The sequence below is a fragment of the Eleginops maclovinus genome, chromosome 11, assembly GCF_036324505.1.
Source record: "Eleginops maclovinus isolate JMC-PN-2008 ecotype Puerto Natales chromosome 11, JC_Emac_rtc_rv5, whole genome shotgun sequence".
NCBI lineage: Eukaryota > Metazoa > Chordata > Actinopteri > Perciformes > Eleginopidae > Eleginops > Eleginops maclovinus.
In genome coordinates, this window is record NC_086359.1 from 14,194,121 (window position 1) to 14,220,814 (window position 26,694).

Sequence of the window (26,694 nt, forward strand, 5' to 3'; positions counted from 1 at the left end):
ACTGAGCACTGATGTGGCACCGTGTTGTCAGACAGACGTCACTCTGCTGTCACCTCGACCAAACAAAGAGACACACCTGATCCCCCCCACCACCCGTTGCTGTGCCCAATGCCTATGTATGTCCTGAGTAAAGCGTGAATGACCTTTGAGGTTCAGTAATATATTACAGTAATAGTGTAATATATGAGGTTTTGTTTAGAGGATTCCAGCCTTCGACACAACAGCCCTCCGCCTGTCAGGTCAGACATTGAGCCCATTTCATCAGTCTGTACATGATTGAGCCAAGAGCTTGCTTTTAATTAAAGTCTTCGCTAATAAAATAAGCCGCAAATGATCTCATAAACCTACGAGTCTGCTTATTAAGCCCTATCATTACGGACGATAACAATGGTTGCATAACTTTCAACAGAGTTACACAACAATAAAATCACAAAGCACAGATTATTGTGTCTATTGAATGCTTAAAAGTGTTGCAATGACAGCTGATCCTTTTAAAGGATTCAAATATGGATAGTTTCAAGTCATTAATAATTGGTTTCGGCAATGTTGTGTTTCATTTATGCACATTCAAACTGCTTTGTTTTTGCAACCCTAAACATAACCCACCAAATAACAGTGTTAGTAATCAGAATCAGGCCTGAATTCATCTATATTTCCTAAAAAGTACTATATATACCCACTGTAAAGCTCAAACTGTAATATGACCCCATCATAAACAGCCTAGGGCAATTTCAAGCTTTATGACTTGATATCTCTCCCGCCTATGCTCTCAGGGATTCTTTGTTAACATTAGTGCTTTGTTTGCTAAGAGGAAGGGGATGATACATGTACAAATAACGCTGCCGTCCAGAAGGCTTGCAAAACATAAAGTCTCACATTTTATGCCACACTGGCTCCACAGCTGCATTGCTGCTCCACCTTGCACCTCACAAAAGGCGCATGCTCCCTTTACAGCTTTGAACATAAAATAACTTGAAAGAATTAGACGCAGTGCTGATAAAGGGTTTTAACATGACTTTTGGATGGAAAATGCTTCATGAGGTTACTGGATACATGACAAATATAAATAATACATAATGTGAGAGAACATGAAGTGTTGTCCTAGAGAGATCTTCAGAAAGAGAAATATTTAAACCTGTTTTCACATGAAAGTGACTGCAGGGTCAAAAGAAGCCTCTTGATTCTTGTGACGCATCAGGTCAGCAGGTCTGAATCTGTTTAGCAGTTTATATGTATAGTGTTGCTATTTATTTCCAGTATTTGTTTCTTTAATAAGTCAGAGAAGAGATGAGAGAAACCCAGCCGTCTGTATGTGTATGTCTCATCATGTCTCTAAAAACTGTTATTTAACAGACTTTATTCTGGCAAATGTTGAGCTTAATGAATGCCTCATCCATGCCCCAAGTCTACAAATAAAATACAGTTGTGACTGCTTAGTGTTATTTAGCATGTTAGGCCTCTTAGGTGTTGATATGCTGAAATTTAGCATGGTACCATGTCAATGTTATTTTGCCAATGTATGTTATTTCTTTCTATGTTATGTTTTGATAAAAATGATTATTGTTTAGTGGGTTTTATTTTCCATCTTACATTGCATGTGTTTCATTTCATGTAATTGTATTCTATATATATTGTAAATTGGGTTTAATTATATTATTTCCCTGTTTTTATGTTTATTCTATGTGTAGTTGTATTATTGTTCTGAAGTAGATATGTTAACCTGTTAGTTATGTGGAATGTCAGTGAAACACCAAAAACATCTTCACTCACATACTGGCTATATTTAAAATGGAAATGGAAAGAGGTCAGAAATATGTACAAAAACGAAACAATACCCTTTCCAATTTCGATGACCATTTCTTCCTCAGGAAATCACACTCAAAAAATAACCCCAGTCCCCCTGCAGTCAGAATAAAAGCTATTCAAGAGCAACAGAGCAGAAGTCTATCTGTACTTCACACCTTGTAGCAGAGGGGGGACATCAATGACGCTGTTAATTGCTGTCAGGAACATGGGTTATAAGTGCATACAGTAGGTGTTGTGTTGTGTGTTATCAGCTCCTGTCAGTGTGTAAAGCTATACATGTCTCCTGAGAATAGACTGGGCAGGATGGACAATTGTTCCTATTATTGCCTGTAATGAGTTGGGACGGATCCAGAAGGAAAATTAACCGTGCTATAAGTAGGCTTTGGTGTTCTGGCAGAAGTGACCAAATGGGCACCTTCAACCCGTCCCAGAAGAAGAGGGGGGGGGAATCCGAAAGAAGTTACTGATAGCACAAAATGTCTGTTTTAGAAATTCATTCATGATTTATTTCATATTGTCATATTTGGGGATTTAATGTCACATGTGTGTTGATTTCATTCAGGTCATAAAGTATTGACTATAAAAATTAGAAAGTATTTTGTTTTTAAAGTTGCAAAAATAGTTTCTTCTTTATCTGTTGCAAAGCACACAATAATTACACATTGATTTGACAGGTCAAAAGCCTTTAAGACAATTCTCAAACCAAAACAAGTCATTTTGCCTTAGATTTGGCATTGTCACACAGTCACATAATAACACTTGCTCTCAAGCAGTCAGATCCACATTTCTCTCCGACAATCCACATTTAGAGATGAACAGCGTTCTCTTGAATCATCAGAAAACTCAGAATTGTATCAGCTAATTGCTGACCAACTTGCTACTTCCCTCAAAAACAGATATCACAGTCATGCTCTCAATCTGGCCTCTCGTCCAATAGTCAACCTTATTTTTTGAGAACAACTACCATCTGTCAAGGAGCACTGGGAGTCAGCAGGTTTTCAATCCAACCAAAGGCTGCACCAGGTGATTCATTTTTTCCTCTCTGGTTGATGGAGTGCCAATCTGTGAAATAACCTGCTGCAGTGGTTGGCTGGAATGAAAAGCTGCACACGCTCAGCCCTCTGTGGCCCGTTCCTGCCCCCCCATACAAACACAGGAGATTTATTTCTTCTAAAAAAAACGGAGGTTACTTGGCGCTTCACGGTAAAATTCTAAAAGAAAGTGCTTTTCATCTGGTCACCATTGCACAGTCTATAAAAATGACTGATGTGGCAGATTGAAATGACATCACAACACCAACATGGCTCATATGAAACTGCCCTTTTTTTGTTATTTATTGAGTAAAGAATTGTTAAAAAAATCCCCTTTAGTCCTAGTTCAAAAAACTCATTCTATTAATATTTTAATATCATCAATCCCTGTCGTTGCATTGTGGCATTTGATTGATACTGCCAGCTGTAATACACTTACATTTTCTTTATAAAGAATACATAATGACTAAGTCAAATACATAATACATTTCACCAAAACCTTTGAAGTTCCTTCATTTCTGAAATAACTTTATATTTAGACTTCATATTTTATAAATCAGACCAGTCTAGTAATAATTTTGCTGAAAAGCTGAAAATAAAAACTATGAACATTTTTGAAGTGTCAAAGCTCTTTACTTTGGTTCTTGATAATCAAACAGGCACCGCCTAAGTGTTTATTTTAGCAACTTGTCTCTGGCTATTTCTCAACTATATTCCTCCCTAGACAAACACACACCGACACACTCATACAGGACTCACTTTGGATTGCGGATGTCAGGGACGGAGCGATTGAGGGAGATCCGGTCGCTGACATAAATGTTGAAGCCATTCTCCCTGTAGGCCTGGTCGACCCTGTCAGCGTCCGTCAAAGGGAACGCTTTCCCCTGTTCACCGTTACCTGCATCAAACAGATTACAGAACACCTCAGTTTTTTAAAAACACCACACTGCAGTGTGGACATATGATACAGCAGCTATCAGAAGTCTACATACCTTTCACAATGTTATCAACCTTAAGGTGCAGTTATAGGCAAAAAGGTTAAAAACTAACCTACTTTCGTTTGGATAAGATAATGCAGTATTCAAACATCAAAGCAAAAGTTTGCTGGTGTTAAAAGAATTGCATCTCAAGGTTGGGAGTTTTATCAAACAAAAACCCTGATCTTTAGAGTCAATAGAGATCAGAATAAAAAATATATATATTCTCAGGCCTATTCTTACACAGATGAAACACATTTCTTATTCAAAATAGAATCAGGGACCAGTGAATATCGAGTAGAAACAAAAAACACCGTTATCATTATTAGATAAAGCTCTGGAAAAAATGAAGAGACCACTGCAGCTTTATCAGTTTCTCTGGTTTTACTATAGGTATGTCTTTGAGTTAAATGACATTTTATTTATATTTTTATTGTATTCTATAAACTACTGACAACATTTCTCTGAGCTGGAATTCAACAGACACTTGAATGGCTGCCATACATGTAGACATTGAGCTGGAGTGGTCTCTTGATTTTTTTCCAGAGCTCTAGATGTTTTATTAAGCAAAAAACATCCTCTTGTCGCCTAAAACAAATGTGGAAAATAACTTTTGGCTCATTTCAGGAAGGAAGGAACCCATTCCAACTAATTTACACTGTTTGTGTAGAGGTTGATTTCCCTGAACAGCATATAAAACTGAGTTGGTGATGATTGTACCAGATATAAACTATATTTATGACAGCAGAACTGCATTCAAGGCAGATTTACACCGCTGCTGCTGAGTTGGAGACCAATAAGACTCAGAAAAGGAATTGCATGATGTGTTTGAGAGGAACAGTTAATCTAGATATAAGTGTATAAATGTGTGAATCTTTCATCAAAATATGGGATTTTTTCCTTACAGTGTCATGCATTTCTCTCCTATCTATGACGGATCATCTTTGGGGAGTGACTAGGAGGAGGTCTGGGACTTACCAGATCGAGATAAATCTCTATCGATTGCTTCATAGTTATGCCAGTCTATCCTCCGCACGCCACCGGGTCCCACCTGAGCATCCTTCCCCGCCCGATTAACTGCCTGTGGATACACACAAGCAAGTGGAAAGGCTTTCATTAAAGCTGTCATACACACAGATATACCGTACTTTTCGGAAATCCATCAGACAGTCAATCACTTCCCCAAGTTTATGATGACCATTGTGGTTGTAATGGATCAATTTAAAAAAGCTAGTGCTTTTAAGGACCCTTGGGCATTTGATATTTGAAAGTCAACTGAATAAAAAAACTTGAACGGTTTTATGAGTTAGTCAAACCCCAGGCAAAACAATAAGATGACATGAAAAGGTCCATCTAACTTTGGCCATATCTCAAAACTCTCAAATGTCAAAGTGTCTATAAATGCACCAGACGGGAGGGTTTTTGAAACGGTTCCACTAACTCATAAAATGTGCTTGACAAATTTCATCGAGCAAGCTTCCAAGTTTCTGTTTCACGTTAAGTTTTCCATTACCAAGATGTATTTGGGTACTTATAGCTACAAAACCGGACAGCTACAAAATAAGCTTAGTAATGCTAAATCAACAAGGGAAGTGCCAGATGTGTTTGATTTCTCCACCAGCTTAAGGCCTCCAAACTTGCACAATTTGGCCACTGTCAATAAACCTTCGACTTGTAGAACACACTGAGAAATTCACAGCAGCGATGTACTGTAAAATATACACCATTTGTGGTTGATGAGCTCAAATTTCATTCACTAGTGTGCATCTGTAGGAACACTTGCACAGTTATATAACAGTGCAGCACACACAATAAGGTTTCTTCCTGGTCCCCTGTCAGAATCAGTGTCAGCAAAGAGATTTCTCCTGAGCATCAAACTCTCACATCCAACAGCGTTGTGCTGAGAGTTTATCCACTGAAAATGTGCACTTCTATTTCATGCTTGACTATCCTGCAAGGAGAATATCAATGTGATGACGCAGAACCCCGCGGAGGCCTTATATACACACAACCACACACATACAGACAGAGACGCTGCAGCTCCGCATACAAAGACAGAGGATGCTTCTTGTTCCACTTAGTCATTCGACACACCGAGTGACTTTTAGTGACTCTGCATTGTCAGTTACAGGATCACAGCACAATGGAGCAATAATGAGCTTGCTGGGAGGAGGAAATTAGCGAAACACTTTAAATACAAATGGCACCACTGACTGCGTGAAATACAGTGAATTATTAGACTGCTGAATAAGCAGAATATGACACCAAATAAAGAAAATTCCATATATACACACACATTAGGTTGAGGACTTTTAGTATATGTGTGATATGGTGTTGTACTTCAATATTTCAGACGACCAAGTTTTAGATTGCTGATTGTTGACATCCATCCTTTTTTTTTGAATATACGTTCACATTTTTATCATTTGGATTGACTGTGATCTAGATGCATTATCTTTTTTAAATCTATACGCTGTCATCTTTTGCACGTCTGCCTGTCCTGGGACAGAGACCCCTCCACTGTTGCTCTCCCCAAAGATTTCCTTTTAGATGATGGTTCTCTTTGGGAATGTTTGCTTGCACGCTACGAGGGTCTCGGCTGCAAGGGCAGAGGGTGTCGTACGATGTACACCCTGTAAAAACCCTTAGACAAATCTCACAACTGATCAAGAGATCATGTTGGGTTAAGTTTAGGTAACGGGTTGCAGTAATAGGCAACGTGCTGTTTGAGACATTTCTTTTCAAACTTTAAAATTGTGGGGACTCTTGTCCCATGTTCATATGGGAGTGTGCATAATCAGAATACATTGGCATGAATATTTTACACTCAATTTAAATGTTAACACTTCAAATCCACACAGACTGACGTCACTCTTCCTTAGTATATATAACTGGCCAGCTGCATCCTGATACAGGGAGAAGTGTGGATACCTGTTTCCACCTGTATTGTATTGACATATTATTCCATTTCCTTGCCGCTGTCACATAGATGCTGTATAGGAGAAACAATTATTCAGCTCTCTCTCCTCTTTCCCCTCTTCTCCTCACCTCACTCCACCCCCTCCCTTCACCACTTCTATTCTCCTCTTTCTGTCACAGGCAGATGCCCTCAGTGTGTCATACAAGGACCTGACAAGCAGCAAGAGTCCATCTGTGCAAATGTACACTAAAAAGAAGCAAGATTGTGCCGCCCCATTTCCTCCTGATTAAAATTTCAGCACACGTCGCCATGATATTCCTCTGGGGCTTTTTCTTCGTTCTCAACAAGACCTTGAAAAACAAGACAAGGAGAGAGGAAAACTTTTCTGCTAATGTGTGCACATGTTTAGTTTTGTGGAAGCAGAACGGGGGCGGGAACTGAACTTAACAATGGTAATTGAGACTGACAGTCGAAGAGGATGAGAATGAAAAAGACAGAATAATCTGCATGAACAGATGGGGGATGAGATCGTTTCATGTGTTAAGCTAGTGCGGTAAGACAAGTAAAAGGAGTCTACAATAGAAAGATTTAAATTCACAACACAGTCTCCTCTAATGGCCACTTGACTTTTCAAAAAATGTTGATGTACTCTGAGAGACTGTCCTAAATGCTCATTAAAAACTCAACTAACCGGCAAGTGTGACTGCTTGTTTATTCATTTAGATGACACAGTTGGGAATGTTATTAGTTTTGAAAGTATTTTCAAATGACTTAATAAGTACACAACTTGAAGTGATGCCTTCTATAGCACTAGATAAGATGCCAGGGGATCACCAGAGTTATTACAAATATCCCAAATTGGATATGTGACAATGAGCAATCCATTTAATTATTGAATACATTTTAAAAGTAGTTGACCTAACCCAACAGAATAACATATACCCAAGGATCATATTTGTTTCTGAACAGGACTTAGAGTAAACAGTCCTGCTATTAGATCTGTGAGGCTGCATTAAATGAACATTTTAATTTTCTCGTGAGCACAAAAACATACTTATTTTGTATCTGTACAAAGCATACCAGAAGAAGCTTCATGATTCTCAGGGACCTAACACTGCTTAATCCTAAAATGTGTCATTAAATGTAAAGATAGCAAATATATTGCATCAAGTTCCTTATTAGTAAAAACACAATGTCCCTGCATGAACCTTTTTATATTCAACCCACAAAAGCTCAGTGTTCGCATTATACTGAGCATTCGGATGCAATGTGCAAAGGTTAAGAGACTTGAAAAGTTTCCAATTAATTTTTGATATAATTTATGTTATAATTCACTGTATAAATGAATGATACACAAACTCAAAAATACGTAACAGCCGTACTTAGGATACAATTACTGTTCTTATTTGGGGATAACAAAAAAGGTGTTGAATGTAAAGAAATTGTTAATACTATGCAGAACTTCAAATGGAATACCACAGTGCAGTGTGATATTTGTGATACAAGGAATTATTTACAGTGTGAACCTAGTTCCATCTCAACCAGCTCATGAGAATGCACATTCATATCCAAGTCACACACGCCCGCCCCGATGAGGCATTGAAACGGAGCTCAAAATAAGGCAGTACCAACGACAGCCATCCGTTTCCCTGCTGTACTGCACAGCAGAATATTGCCTTCCTCTAGTCTGCTAATCACCATCATCAGAAAGCCAAGGCTCCATGCAGCCACAAACTCATTTCACTCTGGGCACTTTTCCGCTCTATTAATATTTGAGACAGCACAAACACACTGATAGGACATTGGAGAAACAACACCACCAAACACACAGGCTGTGCCTTTCCCATCCAGCACACTCTCATTAACCAACAGGCCCCAAGACGTCTTATAAATGACACAGGAAACAGAAAACTATTTTAAAGCATAACAATTATTTTAAGCTGAAAGTAAGCATGGGGGAGAACTGAATGGACAGGGATGTAAATCTTGTAACCTGGCAGTTTGAAGCTTCATTAAATTTAATATAGCCTTTTAGTGGTCTGTTTAACTGATGACAAAAGGCCATGTGTCAGTCAGTGTTTGCACACAGATTCACAATAGACAGACTGAGAGTCAGTTAACAAACGTGTGGGTGTGTTTGCATAAGACATGGAGACAGACGCATGCAAGTTGACTAATCTTACTAAAATAGGTTTTGTCTAATATTAAGATCTGTTTTCTTCAAAGGACACATGCTTATCTCCCAATCAGACTAACGCTTCATCAAAGTTTTAATCTTATATACTGTAGTTTCTGGAACCTCCTGTTCAGAAATGCAATCTGTTAATCGTTGTTCCAATCAGCCACACTTGAAGGCGGGGTGAAAAGCCGGCCGTTAGAGTGACATTGTTTAAATATGATATATAAATAATACTTTTTAAGACTATGGAATATCCAAAAGTGCTAATTTCAACCAATGTACTGTATTAATGGGTTACAATATGTATTGTTTTGTTTTATTTATAATTTGTGTGGTTAATATTATTATCATTATTTAACAGCTGTGTATGTTAGGACTGCTATTTTATGTGGTTATACCCCGTGCAATGACAAAACATGTTTAACAAAACGTCTAGAATTCTCTGCTAGTCTATACAGTCCTTCATGGAAGACACTAATTGTCTTGACCGACCAATGACTGCATGAAGCGGGTGTGAAAGGTTGTTGTTTTGAAAGTTACAGAAATAGTCGGACACAAATGTATCAAGAATTGTTGCCATTGATAAGTGAAGTCTTATTTATGTTATTAGCCAATAAAGAAGAGAGGCTGAATTAAATGCTATACCTGTGTGACAAATAATGGTGTTCTATTATCTAATGGTGAATCATAAACAGGAATTTTCCATGGCCATGATGAAGGCTTGGACGAATGAGCAGAGAGTCATCTCATCTCTAGTTAATTGATCATGAATTGATTCATCTGAATGGATAAAAATAAAATAAAAAGTTCGAGGGTAGCCAAAAATACTTTGGTGGCTGCCCAGATAAGACTTTGTATGGGAAAACACTGTGATCTAAATGCCAACAACTTCCTTGAATATAAAAGGTAATGAGTTTGAATGCACAAAATGCAACTGACCCGAGCACAAGGATATTATGGTATAGTCAAGGCCAGAAAGCATATGCTGATTTAGTCTACTTCTAAATTCAGTCACAAGATCATCGCAGAAACTCTGTGGAGGATGGAATAGTGAAGCATAATGCATTGCTGAGTCGTTATTACATATTAAAGTACTAAAATATAGACAAGACCTAAACGAGGACATTACGGAGGGGGGCACTGAAATTGCAGTCAGTCATTGGTCCATTGCTTTTTCCCCCGGTGACCTCGATGGAGGGCTTTTCAGATTATAAAGAGCCTCTCTGAACCGCTGGCTGCCTAACCTCATTTCAATGCTGCTGTGGTCTTCTGTTAATCTGCCCAACAGCAGATTATGTTTGCTGTTTGGTCAGATAGGCTGGGATTGGTGCTGCTGCTGTGGGTTTAAGATCTCAGCAGCTGTTCTAGGACATTACACAGAAATACAGTGCCTACATGCCAAGGCAAGGAATTATATTTTTTTCCAAGTTGATTTCTTTCTTTTATTCTGAGATAGACTGTCTAGTCTACTTTATAATTCATATTCATTCTGTTGTTATTCTTTCTTTGCTATCATTATCCATCTTCAGATGCATGGCCTGCCTCCAGTTGTCAAGGCTATAATGACATATTTATTTATTGAAGAGTAGTTATTCAAATTAAGATGGGTTTTCAATAACCCTTATTATTGATGTCTTTGCCTAAACGATGAACAAAATGCTGTGCTTGATTTTCCTTTAGTTGCATTCAGGCACATTACACTATGGTCTGTTCAATGGTCACAATACCACCTTAGGCAAAATTCATGTTCAAATACTAGCTGGCTGCCAGGATGTTGTCAAAGTGGTTTTTCATTTTCAGAGGAACATTGCCCAGGTAATATCGCTGTCACCTATAAGGGATCACTCCCTTATGGGTGACAGCAATCAAAAGTTGCTGGTGAAAGGATGGAGAAAAATAAGATCTCTGCAGTAGTACAAGTTTTTGGGTTTTTTTTCCCTCTTTGCTTTCACTTACACATTTATTTTCTGGCCTTTTGCCTGACACCTTCAGCATTTAGGCTTAAATGAAACCCTGAGGTGTGAAGTGGACAACTCCTTCACACAGGTGGTAGCTTTGGTTTTCCTTATGTAGCTTCTAAACTTTGTCAAAAGGCTGTTATGAGCTGATATCTAAAACATAGTACCGTACATAATACATTTACTAAAAGGTCTTATCAGTCTTTTGTGGATGCCTGCTTGTTATACATGCATAATGCTCTTAATGTGGGCTTATCGCACACAGACGATACTGTAAGGCTGCATACAATCTGTATTTAATTAGATTTTAGGTTATAAACGTGATGATCCAGTCCTATGTTGACGATGTTCAGTATAGCCCTAGTGCTAAATTGGGATGTACTTCCTCAGGAAGAGTGCTATGGGCCAACACTATCTTAGGAAACTAAACCGGAACTCATGCAGGCAGAAGGCAAAAATAAGTCTATTAAGGATGTTGGGTTTTAATTTGAAAAAGGATGTTGTGGTCAAAGTCAATTTAACTGTAGCTGCTTGAATTCCGTGAGGCACTACAATTTTACACATGGAAAACAAAATGAAGTTAAACTTGTGTTTATTGTTTCTGCAAGAATGTAGTGGTTTATTGGAAGAGCTGGTCTAGGCAACAGTGCCATGTGTCTGATAAGAACAAAGATCCCCATTCATTCTCTGAGGAGGACAAATCAGACCACCTTGGGTCAATACTTCCCTTTTCTGTTTCCTCTCCTCCTAAGGGTCGACATAAGTTTGAAGTGAGAAGGGGAAGCTTTTCTGTTCTTTGCTCTTCAGATATACCTCGACCCTGAGAGACACAATTACCTGTCTGTCCTACTCCAACTCACCTTCTGCTGCTCCTCCTCTTTTTCTTCTCAAACACTTCGAAGACAAGTCAATTTGACCTGGTTGTCCTGAGTGATCACACAAGAGCATAAGCAGCCACTCTTTCTATAAAAATAGTACATTGTACCATGGTACCCAGCACCAGTTCACACCATCTAAAATGCATCATTACTCAAAGTGTAGACATGCATACGGATACTGTCCCTAACTCAAAGAGATCCAACTGAAAACAGGCAAAGGAAATCATTTGTGTTGATTTTAAAACCATCCTCACGGTGTGATAATTTAAATGGATGAGAATAAGGGAAACAACAGAAAAAACTAAATAAGCATAAAGCATAAAAATATACACAAAAAGGGGAAACAAATCTTTTAAAGAATACCTTTCGACAACATTAAGAAAAACAGCCAGTGGCAACAACAGCATTGCTGAACCCATTCTGTAGTTTGGTGTTTTCTTAGCCCTAAGAGAAATATTGAGTTATAAAAAAAAGCCAATTGGAAATGTTGACTGCCCCCCTGGCCTCCTGCTCCACTGGTCTTTACTGTTAAAGTTGCAGATCTCCAGGAGGAGTTTGAGGCAGAGAGACCTCCCTGGAAGAGGAGCCCAGCTCCCAACAGGAGTCATTATCCACAGCTCTGCTGCGAGCAGAGATACCAGGCAGAGGACTGGACACAGGCCATGACAGATGGCTGCTTCTCTGTGCGTATTTCTTGGATGCATGACACAGACGCAAAAATACTGGCAATGTTGAGGCTTTCATGTTGTGTGAACAGTTTCACCCCTCGCAGGATGTTTATTCAGCAGGAAAACAGTGAGTCAGTGTTTATCTCCAGTGCCATCAACGCAAATAAGAAGCACTTGCCATAACCACCACAGTTTTTTGCACAAAAAATAAGTCAGTGCTCTTTTTTAAAATGCTTCCCAAGATTTACTTTACACTTCGATTAGCAGCAAAACATTAACTCTTGACCACAGACATACTTTCTCAAGCATGTATCTATCTAAAGGAGAAACAATAATCCTCTACATTGTTTATGCGATGCAATAAGAATACATTAGGAAAGCATTTGGAAATTGGTCAACCATCTTAGTCAACCTAATACAAGGTATTTGAAACCATGCACTCTAAGTTATAATTGAACTTTAACAGGAGACAGTGTGACGGATGTGTAAGTGCCTTCAGTGTTAATTTACAGCTATGGAACCACTGCCATGATCACAGCTTCCACTGGCTCCTATCCAGACCCATCTGAGCAAAGTGCTGTTCAAATACACTCCTTATTATCATGTCTTCAGGGAAATACTGTGAGGGGGCCATTTAGTGCTGAGTTGAGATGCTGCCAACTTTATTGCAAGTTATCTCCTGTCTCATGGTCCTTGGGTCTAATGCAGAACACAGCATGATTCTCCTTTGTAGGGTAAAAGTTTAGTTATAGAAACTGAGTTGTTGAAGCATCCTTGAGCCGGGTGAGTAATGATTCTGGGAATGCCGCTGGACATCACTACCCTTATAAGGAGGGATTTTCTTGGAATTCTGGTCACCCCCATCATCTGTTAATTGTTCTTCATAATGCAGCCATGAGTATGTCAACCACACCTCACCCTTTCCCCTGGCATCCTCTCCATAAGGAGAACTCAGCCTTGTCTCATCATGTTGCTGCTGGCTTTGGCTGCATTCAGCGTGGGAGGCAGGGTGCCATCATGGGGACAGAGGACAGATGTGACTTACATAATGATCAGCAAATCAGTTATCTCAGTGGCCCTAATCCTACTAGCATCCCTTCATAAATCTCCCTACGGCTGCCTCATCCTGCCGTGCCAAGACTTACTGTGCTGTGCTGAGCCAGAGGGCCGCTGCTCGTTCCCACCACTGGTTACAAAGAGTGAATCAAGGAGCTCAGTTGGGAGGGCTTTTACAGCACCACTGGAAGGCAATTATCAACTCTTGTCAGTAAGCGGACCGTCAGGCCATGGGATGAAAGCTTGGGGTTCAACTGACAACATCGAATACAAGAGCATGATGACAAATTGAGCAGAGGCGACGCTTTAAGAACTGTCAGAAAGACCCCTATTCAGTGTCTGGTTTGTAATGAAATAACATCCTGTACATCTACCAACTTGTTTGAGCTGGCTGCCTCACATCAATGCCGGGTACTGAGAGTAATGACAAGCACTAGTTCACCTGAAAAACAAGGACGGCTAACAATAAAAGCAGAAATTACTCATTAGTTGGTCATTATCCCGGGTCTGCAAATGTAATGGCGTGGGTGCATTTTCTGGGCTTTTGTTATTGAAAAAATACTTTTAAAAATAACTCACTACTAGTTATGACGTTTTCTTTGGCTTTCTTTTACAGAAATAAAGACAAAATTGGTCATTGAAAGCCTTCACCTTGTCTGAAGTTGTTTTAGTGCAATTTATTTTTTATGATTTGAGCAGCACAAATGAAATCTCATTGACCTTCATTATATTGGTGCGACACAGACGTTTTAGAGGCCATTACATCAAGGCTGGGGCACATAAATATAAAACTCTAAAAAGCCCTTACTCTCTTTGGGGTACATTTTGAAAAACATGTTTTATATCTGGGAAAACAGACGCTTTCAGAAACATGGACATTACTGCAATCAGTAACACTATCACATCTCCAGACCAGTCTTTTGTAAACCAGAGCATTGAAGAAAATGCGACCAACTCCAAAATATTACATTTTTCCAAGAATACCATGACACAGTTGTTCGGACAAAGGAAACAGCATGTGAGATAGTGAGATACAGCAGTTTAACAGAAACCCTAACGTTGTGTGCAAAACTCAAGGGCACTTCTTCATCTTCTCAAATGTTCAGCACACCCACATGCAGAGCAAAGGTCTGAAAACACTTGAAGACCCTTTTTGACCCATATCCTAAAAGAAAATGACTCGATATGAATAGGCTCCTCTCACTCCATTAAAATCCAGTCTTCTGTTGACGATAATAGAAATCTGAACGAATGCTAGTACACAACTCTAGGAATAGTCTAGGAAGAATCTGAGGTAGAGTCTTACAGCACTTAGGGACACAGGTTATTGTTGAGTGACAGCAGTGATGTCATTAAACTAGACTCGCTTCAGCTACCACCTAGGCCATTCAATGAGTTGAAAATAACAGCCTTAATAGCTCGTTTCATTTCCCTTCTCTTCACCCATACAGCTTGTCTTTTCAAGCATCGTTTTACTTCCCTAATCAATGCCAATGAAAATATTGTACCAGGGTTGGGGGTGGAGAGGTGTGAATATGTGTATGAAATGATCAAAGCCTTATAAATGCTAACAGTGACATCACCTGCTGTTCCTGCGAGTAGCTCGGTAAGGAAAGTCACGGTCTAGCAGAGCAAAAAATGCAGCAATTTTTCCCGGAGACAGCACGTCAATCTTCAAACAGCTGTTCAGAAGTGCTGCTGTAGGTGCAGACTGATTGCTGAAAAGTGCCGTAAGACTACAAAATGAGACTGACTGCTTCAGTTCAAAACCTTACTCTGAAGCTCTCTGAACTGTAGGAAACATCTATTGCACCACGATCTGTCAAAATGAAACAAAGTTGTCACACTTCACAGAGATGCATCCGCTGAAGCCTAATGGTGAGAGAAAAAAGGTTTCATTCTGGAAACTTGGGAGTTCAAACCAGAAATGAGGGAATGTGGGCGAGGAAAGTTGAACTAAAACCTACTCCAGGAACAGCTGCTGCAGTGCTGCTGAGAGAAAGAGGTTAAACCCTCCATCTCCTCGCTCACAATCATACACTTACACAAAGAAGAAAAACAGATTGTTCTGGGTAATCAGGCTATGGCAGGAAATCAGACAATACTAAAAGCATTTGCAGCACAACTTCTGCTTCTGCGTCCAGCTTTAGTGTAGTTTGTTCCTGTCTTTTTTCCATTTTTTTTCTCCTGCACTATTTGATCCCATTCTTCTTTTCCCATTAAATGTTAAATGTTATATTGCAGTGATGTATCTAGCTGCTGCCCTCAATGCTCAACTTTTCCAAAATGTACTTTTAGGCAGCTGAATTATTGTGTAGAATAAAAGGGCTCCCATTTCACAACAGTAACACTTTTCCACGCTTTTCCACCAACCCGGAGCTGGAGCTGGAGCCGGAGCAGGAGCTGGAGCCGGAGCAGGAGCCGGAGCCGGAGCTGGAGCAGGAGCAGGAGCTGGAGCCGATAAAGATCTGGTTTTTCGTGTTTCCACCGCATCGGCGCCGGCTTTAAGCGCCGAAAAAAAACGGATCTTACTGGCCCCACTTGGCTGCCCGGCAAGATCCAATACAAACCAATACGTCACGCTTACTTCGGAGGGGGGAGATTAACCTGAGCATAACAGTTCATGGCGAGTACAGTGAGTACAAGTTGTAACAAGCAGTAGCGCTGAGCAAAGTGACTAGAACGCAACCACACACTTATAAAACACACACTTTATAAAGTCGGGCAACACTAACCAGGCTCAGTTTGATGCTGTTTATTTTTACTTTAATCCCCATCCATTCTCTGTTATTGATCATTGGGAAGAGCAGGCATACGCGTTCCTGTTGTTTTGTATCATTACAGCTATCAGATGGAATCAATACATGGGCTACACTGCCTGCCATCAGGAGTAAAATCATAAAGAAAACTATGCCGGTAAAATATGCCGGTAGAAAACGGCTTGCTCCACAATAGGATAGCAAAGTAGTAAAGGTCAGAGTCAGAGTAGCCTCGCTTGCTATGCTAACATCAGCTTTCTAACACCAGAGAAACTTTCATAACAGCGTTGTGATGCCAAACAGCGTCAATTCATCCTGAAACACAAGATCGGATCTTGAACCGGATCAGGTTTGGTGGAAAAGGGGCAATAGTTGCCACCAGGTTGTCATATAATAAACATGAGGACATTTATATGAAGTTTCTATGTGCCAATGGGTGACCTTTGAGTCTTTGCGTAGTGTTGAGCAGGGGTCAGCATGTTTTTTTTAGGTTCAATTCACAGTGTGTGAGATTCTGCACCTTGACTTTGTATGTGTAAATCAATAAGAAACATTTTTGCTGGAGCTCTGTTTACTTTTTTAAGCTGCTGATACCTAATACCAATCAGGCGTTACAAGATTCCCAATTGGCATCTTCAACTAGCTTATGCTGTCCAACACACAGTGCGAACAAAACGTTTTGAATATTGTCATTTGTTTTGTCATTATCAGCATAGTAGAATTGGCTTTGTATTCCCCTTATACTTGAACCTTTAAAAAGGAAACTGATTAAGGTCACTGCCCAAATAAGAGAATTACCAGTTTACAGAAGAGCATGTCAACACACCACAGTGTTCCCAATATTTTTTAGGCAACACATCTAAGGGAGAAGACCATAGAGTGACAAAAACTGCCTTAGGTTAAAAGGTCCATCTGCTATGGACACTCAAACTGTTTCTCCTTTCCCATGATGCTTTGCTGTCTTTACTATCATGACTGTGCCATGACTGCCTTATCCCAAGATCTTTACTGCCATGCAGCCAGGCAGGCAATGTGAAAAATATTCCACTTTGTCGTTGCACACATACATAGACAGAGCTTTTAGCTCAAATGCACAAAGCACACAGCAAAGTGCCTAAATACCACGGAGTACGAGCTGGAAAACAAACACATCAAAGCATACTGCTGGAAGAAGAAAAACAGAATAATCTCTCTATAAAAACTACACTTGTGGGTTTCCCCTCAGAAAGATACATCTATCTTGGGTCAGGTACTCTGGTCAAGTACCGAGTTTTTCAGGAAGGAAAAACTAAAGACGTTCTCCCAGCCAAAAACAATACAACTGAACACAACAGGTTAAGGTGAAGAAAAGTCCAGGTCTATTTTTTAGACGACAGTAAATAAAACATTCTCAATGGAAGTCTTTAACAGGAGAATTTTACAGTTCAGTAGAGCAGCAGCAGCAGCAGCAGTATGAGTAGTGGCCTTTGGTTCAAAAGGTAATCAAGATTACCAGTAGGTGATAATAAGGAGTACAAGGGTCAGAGTCAGTGTAAGAGCCAATTAAGCATACCGTCATATTTGGGGAAAATGTTTATGTTGGCTTGACATATTACATGGTGGTAAATATTATTTCATTTATACTATCATTTTTGTATAGTTTTGTATATAGTGATACAGGTGGATTATGCTAAGGTTATGTTTCTGTTTACTACTTTTTGATATAAAATGCTAGGTGTTCCTATTTCCAACATGGAATTGGGCCTTAAACGCAGCTTTCAAGTTGGAGTTTTAGGAGCTAGGCTAGTTAGATGCTGGAAGTCTGCAAGATTGGATCGCAATACGTTTTATGTTACGTGTTCACTGTTATGTGTTTACTGTTACGTGTTTAAGTGTTATATCAAAACTTCAAGTCGATATTGGACCAGACGAGATGTGTTTGTGGATGAAAATCACCTGCGGTGAGGTTGCACTTTATTTTGAATAAACCCTTGTTCAAGTTTTACCTGCCTCCCGTGACTCTTTGGGTCTTCAAAAAAGGTTTGGAATTATTTGGAACACGAGTCAGAACCAAGATACATTGCAGACTAAGTGGCCTAGGAACTTTGGACATTATTAAAATGGCCACTACAGTCAGTGTTCATCTCAACAACTAAAGGAGTTGTTTAGTTATTTGAAATGTTACTAATTTATACTCCTGGCTGGGATATTCTGACTTCCAGTCCCACATTGTGTCAAGCTCCAACAACCCTGAATGGTACAGGTATCTTAATAATGCAATTTAACCTTGGAGATTCCTGTGTTTTGTTGTGGAGTAATACCACTTGTTTTAGAAAACAAATCAAATGAATGGAATGGAATTCACAGCTGGTTAAATTGTTGACCTCACAAGTCTATTAAGTCTCTACTGCTGCATGGTATACAGTGCTGAACAACACATATTCAGGGATTTATAAAACTAGAACCAACACTGCATGAATCAGATTTTGAGCATGCACATATTTGTTCTAGAGCACAGAAATGTTCGTAATCTGACCCATGGCTAGTATGAGTGTGAAGCCGATATATGCTGAATACAACCCTGCTGAAGGATCTTATTCTCCGAGTAGAGCTGGCCATAAATTGGTGTCCTGGGATTAGTTTGATCATTTGAGCATTAAAAAAGCAGCTCCGTAACCAACGTGGCTGTAATTAAAAGCCTGACTCCTCACTCCGTATCCACAGGCTGTCTGCTGCACCTGTCCCTCATTTGGCTCCGTGCACTGATCTGGGGCAGCCGATCCCTGACAGGCATACAGAGCAGCTCTTCTGAGCATGATCAGCCTGTGCTGCAGCCAGCAGCGAGTCAACGTCTGCCTTGTGTGAGGAACCTGGGGAGGAAACGCTCTCCAACAAAGTCAGCCTGTGAACAAACACCTCTTTTACCCGCTCACTCTGCCTTTTTTCTCCCGAGGTGTTTTCTTCCCCTCCCCTCCTCCCTTTCTCTCTCAGCTCTGAGTGATAAAGTGCAACGACTTAAGTCTGCAGCGAGTAACTCTACTCGTCTTTGCAAATGACTTTCATCTTTCAGTCTCCCTCCTTTCCAGAGGCTTAAAGAGTAAAAGATAAAATCTCACTTCCTGGTCTAGCAGGTTCATTTTTGCCCGACTGTTGTATACCTGATGTGCATTGTGATTGGTGGGTATCTTCATAGTTAAAATGGTCAAATAACAAAGAGGGATGAATGATTCAAATGCAGTTTGAATGGTAATGATCTACCTTTAGTTGTCTTACAAATAACTAGCATTCTTTTTTCGTTCCAAAATAACCTATGGCTAGACCAAGAAGAACAATATAGAAGTTGTAAGACATCCCTAGTTATCCTGTAAAGGGAATGTTTTTTTTCTGGATTACGTGCAAATAATATTGGTGTTGTGACATGTTCACATAATAAGTGTTCAAGTATGACGATCAAAAAAGTTGGGGGCCTCAAGAGACTAAATGTAAAGTTTCAAAGTCATGAATTACTTTTACAGGTTCAAGACAAGCTTTACCATGCCCAGTCAGAACTGACAAGACTCCCATTTTCTCTATAATATTTAACTCTCTGACAGACAAATGATGTCATCCCCTCAAACTATTTTTCAACATAATAAACGCTAATGAACTCTCACAACTGTTATCGTAAACCATATTAAATTGTCTTAATCCTACCCTCACTGCCCCTCTAATTGCTCTTAACCTCCCAGGATTCACAGTTGATGTGTATTCTTAATCGCAGAGAGCCCCCACTTCCCTCACTTGTGTGCAGACATATAAGAATATTCACTGCAGTCTTAAATTATTCCCAATTCCAAAATGTGCCTTGAGGAGGCTTGTTTTTTCTTCAAATCCTTCTTATGCATGTGTGATGCAATCCGCAAGAGCGATTTTGCAAGGGCAGCCTAAATCCACTCAATTTCAATTTTGTTTCTGTGCACTTTTGACTCGCGCATCCTTTAGGTGCCGCCTCGAGCGATCTCAAATCACTGCCTGCTATTGGCATGAAACATCATTCCGTCTCTCCCACATGATGTCAACAGAGCAGAAAGGAGATGTTTTTCACAGAACCACGGGCCAAACTTAAATTCAACTTTAATGTTTATCAGAATAGCAACAGAGGGGAAACAGACAGGCGGCTGCAAGTCAAAACGGTTCTACGCGTACGGATCAACATCGAGGAAAAACATCGAAATCTGGGACATTTAAATGACATGTAATGTATAGTTTGGACAGTTTCCTGGGATTTCATTTTTAAACTCAATCTTCCAAAAATGTAACCACAGAGTAAACTGTCAAAGTTTCCATCAAACCACTGATTTACCCTACATTACTTGTCAAGTGTCTTCTTTTTGAAAGATATTCGCTCTTGTAGGCTACAAAGCAAATATTTTCATTCATTGATTTAATCGGGTCCCATCATGTCTCAGCACACATACTTGCAACTTTATTAAAGCCAACATGTGTTCTTCAAAATCATTTGAATATATAAAAGTAAATGAATAAAGCATCAAGGGTTTGTTTATTTTCCCTCAAAAAAGGGACAAATGTCAGACTTTCAATGTTTTACTGAGGCCTGTGGGAGCCCTGGAGGACAAAAGGGGTCAAACAAATATCTGATTTGCATTGTGTAGGAATACATCACAAGCAGACAGCCTGGGAATTCAAAATCAGACTGAAGCGCTAGGGGTATTTATTCAGAAAACCAGTTTGTTCTAGACTAATACACTCACTGGGAAGCGGCAGCTAAACAAGCGGTGACTTCTGAGGCAGAAATGAGAAATTAAAATACGTTCTACCATATTTTTCAGTTAGATTTCACCTTGTCCTCAGATGTTCTACATATCTGTTTACTCTGAGCTCTGTTCAGTTATAAGAGCACATTGTCGCTGAACAGCCTTCCTCTGGCTTTAAAATCAGTGTGTCTGACTCAGAATCTACTGTACATGTGTCAGAATGAAACGCACTAGGTCCAGCCGTGATGAATCCAGCCTGCAGTGTGTGGCTCATAAATGTAGCCTCCAGTGCAGGGAAGCCTGTGTGATTCTCATTTCTCTGTGACAGGGACGTGAATCTCCGCCAACTTTCCTTCTAGAGCACACTTTGTCTTCTGGACTTTTATCAGAGTGGATTACATCCATCTAGCCAAAAAAAAACAAAAAAACAACAGCGGCATGTGCCCCAAAAGTGGAACCTGATTCATTCTTGCTATAGCGCAAATATTTCTATACATCCGTGTAGTGTTCCTTTTTGCATTCAAATGTTTTTCTTTTTGATGTTTTCTTCCGGGCTTGCTCACATTTTAAGATTAAGCGTTGCCTTCTTTGATTATTTGATTATTTGATAAATTCATCTAGAGTCATTATGATGATGATTATGGTTTTGCCGTGAATTAAGTCTCCACGTCACTCACTAGCAACAAAGTCTGCGTAACGTCCAAAAATCCTAGATTGGAGTAAATGATGTTTTATCAGACAGCCTTCTCTTGCAGATTTGTATTGATACTGAATTAATTTGTTTCAAGCAGCCAAAAAGTTGTTACTTGACGTGTTTATTTACCCTTGCTTGATATTGCACAACATTTTCCCCCCATATTGGTTCGAAAAGCACAATTACATTGAAAAAGGAGAACAAATATGCTCAACTCTCCACTAACATAGTCATAGTGCAGTCCCCCACGTAAAAATGTTCCATTTTAATTGAGTCCGGGGTTCATTAAATTCTTCCTTGTTTGGTGAAGCATAGTGGTTCCCAAAGTTAGCGTACAAAGTCACACTAAAAGCAGCTCAAAGAAATGCTGATACATCTCTGTGAGGCAGTGTAAGACGACCAGAAGAAGTCAAATGTAGACATACTATTAAATAAGCACTTTTCAAAAACGGAAGACTTGTGTTTACCATAATACCGTCCTTACTTTAAGTTAAGGTGCAATATGTATCTGCAAATGTGAACAACATCATCACCTGGTGACTAAAGCATACATTTAAGAGGGAGGATCAACTGGTCTTACAAGTCTGGTGATGCTTAGCCCGCATGATTAACTAAGACTGAATGAGGAAACAGAAGTTTGTGTTAATGCATTTGCACAAGTCTGCTGGGCTACTGTCATGACATGCAGCAAACACTGTGTCCAATCACTCAGACAGTTAGCTGGGCAGCAGGTCAGACTAAAGAGGTCTCTTTTTAATTCTACCCACTGCTCTCATCTTCTCTAACCTCAACTTAACCAGATAAGCTGATTCACCTCTGCTTCAACAGGCGTCCTTAGTAAGAGATGGAAAATGTGCAAATTCTCTCACAGTAGGGAAGGTTTGAGGCAGCTCATGTTTGCTAGAGTAGTATGATATACTCATTCAGGGACCCTATGCATGGGCACATGATTGCATCCACTAAGACATGGCTCTATTAGACACAGTTGTGTTAGCATAGTACGCAGGATCAAATGCTCAGAGAAATATTTAGATGTAGATATGAAGGTACATTCCTGATCTGAAGCTGGCCTTTTGTTCAACCAGCAAATTGTGAAAACTAAAGGTCAGGAACATACCTGAATGTGTGTGTAAAACTAAGGCCTTATTGACAAGACACGAGTAGCAGACAAAAGTTATCAGTATGTGATATTGAATGCAGGCATGTGATTCAAAATAACATTGAAATTGTATCAAGGAAGAATCTGGATCTACAAGGAATAGTTTTAATATTGTATTGTGAGGAAATGTGTGATTTACAACTCTAGAAAGCAGGTGCATATGCTGTTAATACACTGTGCAGTGTTTCCATTAATCCTCCTTTCCTGAGATAAACACATTCAGAATAGTCTTTAGGGGAAAGGTGCAGAAGCTCTTTTCACAGCAACAGGCATTTCAGAGTTTGACCAATGAGTAAACTGAAATAATGATAACCCTCAGATAGGTGAGAACACATCTTGATAAAGGTTTATCCTCTTAAAAGCTTGGAAATGAATGAATAAAAATAACCTCTTATCAAATGTTTGTTCCCTGTTTTTGGGTGCACACCAACAATAAAAAGTTGCCCTCAATTTTCAAATCCACCTGTTGGTTTATTATCAAACTGTTTTCAAGGTTGACAGCTGTTATCAAAGTTTAATATGTAACAAGCTTTTTCTGGCCTTGTGTTTGTCCTTTAATACCATTCATAACATCTCTTGTCAAGATATAAATCCAGACTTGAGCTAAGAAAAGTAATCCTCCGTGCCAAATAAGCTGGCTTTATCATTCTCACAATATGGCCTGTAAATGAACTTTCACTGCTGATGACATGGAAAACACCACTTGGCTTTTGCTGGGGATTTGGTAACATTTACAGACTAAATGTGGAATTAATAATGAATATAATTGTTTGCACAGCTTTTTGATTTTGACATTGTTTGAGTGATATGCTGCCTAAAGAGAAATGTTTACCAGGCATTTTAAAGAAGAGCTCTAGATAAAGCTAAACGGTCCTTCTCACTTAAATACTCCTATCTTTTCAGTCAGGAAATGTTGCTGGATTTGGACAACTACTCGCCATCCAAAACTCACACATGCACACTCACACAAATGCCATCAGTGAAAGCCTCCATTCACCAGATTTGCCTCATTTAAAAAGAGGAGCTGCTATTGTCTGCCAAATACGGGTCTGGTTTGGAGGGACCATACTGATACCATAATGATTTAATTCCTGCCACAGCACCTCCCGTTTTCCTCAACAAAAAATGAATTGAAGTCTAACCTTAAATACCCTGACCGTGAAGGATAGAGAAGTCTGAATGGATTTTTGGATACCTGTTTGCATAAAAATATGTTCCACACTGTTTGGACAAAAAGATTGGAAATCTCTTTTACAAAATGCAACTTAATCAATTCCACCAAAGAAAGGCCTATATCCCTTGTGTTTATGTCACAAGGAAAAATATGAAGCAAAATCAAATCAAATAAATATGAAATATCAACTAATGGTTTTAGTAATCAACCAAAGAAAATGCCAAACGTTGTTAAATTCCATTGAGAGTATTTGCTGCAGTTTTATGTTTTACATCGTCAAAATCTGAGTATTTTAGGATTTTGGATTCTTAATTGAAAACGTCTAGCTCAGGGGTGAAAAGTTACTCTTGGCTAACATTTTATAAAAATGCTAAAAAAATAAATAAAAAAAAGGCAACAAACACATTCATTGACAATGGAAACAATCATTAGTTCACCCTTAAATGCAATTATGCCCAATCTTCTGTTATGTATGCACATATATGCAGTTAGTTTGGATCTACAAAAGAGTTACAAAGAAGCAATGACCCAATGGCCACAAGAATATAACCAAGTCCCCCCCCTCTTTGATGCCCCCTTAACTATGTGCTGACGCATGTCAACCTGTGAACGCAGAACCCACCGCCTGCTTCACATGTTTTGACAACTTCCTGGACGTGTTGTTATTGAAACTTTACTGTGACGCCCTGCTTCGGTGGCTTAGCTACGTGGCCCCCTTTCAATTCATCCTGGCCTCTGTAACTAATGACCTGCCATGCTTGCACAGTGCTACAAGAAGGTCCATTTTGTGAACCACGTCACACACCAACACACACTCACAGTAGGGGAATGTAAATGTTGATGGTATTGGGGGGTGAACTGTTGAGGCAGGGGGAAGTACGCAGCGGTTCTCTGCTACCACTGCAGCGAACAAACATTGTAGCATGGTAGGATTTATGTAGGAGTTGTTACACGGCGAGACAGCCGACATATTGCGGATTAAGACCTCCCCGATGCACCGAGCCACCCACGGCCGAGCTCCTACCTGTATCTGGGGGATGCCGCCCGGACCTTCCACTGTGTCAGGCGAGTTGTCGAACACTCGGTCCCTGTACAAAGACCACAGCCCGACGTTTGGGAGGAAAAGAAGAGCCGCTATGAGCAGTCCAGCGAACTGCAGCAGCCTCTTCTCCTTCCGCCTCATTACTCCGGGAGAAAGCTTGTGAAGCAGCGGCGGTGGAAACTAGCAAGCCCCGAACCCCCAGCTTTTCCAAGCGGAGACAACTTTCACTCTGACTGGGGGACGGACACCGGCGCTGTGACGCTCCACGCACGGCTGCGAGCTCCGCCGCTAGGGGGGGCAAAGCTCGGCAATTCAGCCAGTAGAGGGGGGGAAGCATGGGAGTTATTTTTTTGAAGGCCACATTTTATATTAGCACAAGCCAAACTGGAATATTTTGCTCAATATAACTTAACGAGTACTGGAAAGCATGAAATACAACATTTTGTTGCTAAAAAACCAATGTATTTTGTGTGATGAATGACTTTATAAAACTAAAAATGTGAAACACTGTCTTTGTCTCTTTTGTCCAGCATGATGTGCCCCTCTCATAGAATCACTGGCCCAGCATGGCCCCCCAGGTGGGAATTCAGCCTAAACAAGATTCATGTTATTAAAGTATTGTTAATTCTCAAAAAAATTTATAGTTTTTCCAGTAGTTATTAGATTGCAATGTAAAGTTTAATAGCTTGAGCAGAGTGAAACTACCATCATAAAAAAAGTTCTATGACCAGCTGACCAGTGGTGCTGCATTCAATGCACCTCGGAAATAGGATTAAAGTAGTTTTCTAGTGGCATTACGAGGACATAAGCCCTTTGATTAAGTCGGTTGAATCTGCCCTTCAAAGTCATGCACTCAAGCATATGGAAATGACTTGATGTGAATTGTTTTAAACTAAGACATTGTTTTATGGATATGCATTGGGAATTATGTCAGATGCCTATCATATTCACAGAAGCATACAAGCAACTGTTTTTCTGAAATCCTGTTGGATGGACTGTCAACAAATCTGCTCGGTAATTGGCCTATCTTAATTTCCATTTAGAGTAGCCTAGATGGGGCAGATATCATGTTCTGCAATCATTTTAGGTCACTGTCTTTAATGACAATATAAAAGGCACACATTAATGTCACTTTCTCATGTTAAACAACCCCCTTCACCGACATTGAGTGGCCAGACTACCCAACAGTTGGTATCTCTAAATGAAGGTATTTGTTGAGAAAAACAAAATAAAGAAAAAAGAAATACAGGGGGAATAGGCTATGTGTGTGTCATGGGTCACATGGGTCAAATTTGTTCTAGAGGTTCATGGTAGAACGGCACCTTACTAAGATACTTTACAATAGTTTTATTTAATTTGTCCCCCATCTGTACACTACTGATTACTGAAGTTTCCTCTTCCCATTTGAATTTGTAGGGATTTCCATGCATTAAGTACCCTTTGAACATACTGTATGTTTAATGTACAGAAAAGCATGTTCTTTATCAGTTACGGTAAGAATCCTGCTTGAAAAACAAACTTCAAGTTGAATCTTTCCTGTTTAACATTCGGCTGTCTTTAAAATATTGGGCCTGAATACTTAATGAATGTGTTTGTGCAGTTGATTGCACAACGGCTCTTTAACTTTTCAGCATTGTTTGTGAATTCACAAAGAAGAAGA

The 26,694-nt window shown here is 39.7% G+C and overlaps 1 protein-coding gene across 1 annotated transcript in view; it reads right to left on the reverse strand.

The window, feature by feature from the left end:
• Positions 1–25,298, reverse strand: part of LOC134872101 (polypeptide N-acetylgalactosaminyltransferase 10-like) — a 61,001-nt gene extending 35,703 nt beyond the window's left edge. Inside the window, exons 1-3 of the mRNA XM_063895243.1 lie at positions 25,017–25,298; positions 4,793–4,895; positions 3,597–3,735 (exon numbers count right to left, since the gene is read on the reverse strand). Of these exons, the coding sequence (XP_063751313.1) occupies positions 3,597–3,735; positions 4,793–4,895; positions 25,017–25,175 (401 nt within the window). The 5' untranslated portion in view covers positions 25,176–25,298. The remainder of the gene's footprint in view (positions 1–3,596; positions 3,736–4,792; positions 4,896–25,016) is intronic.
• Positions 25,299–26,694: the final 1,396 nt, after the last annotated feature.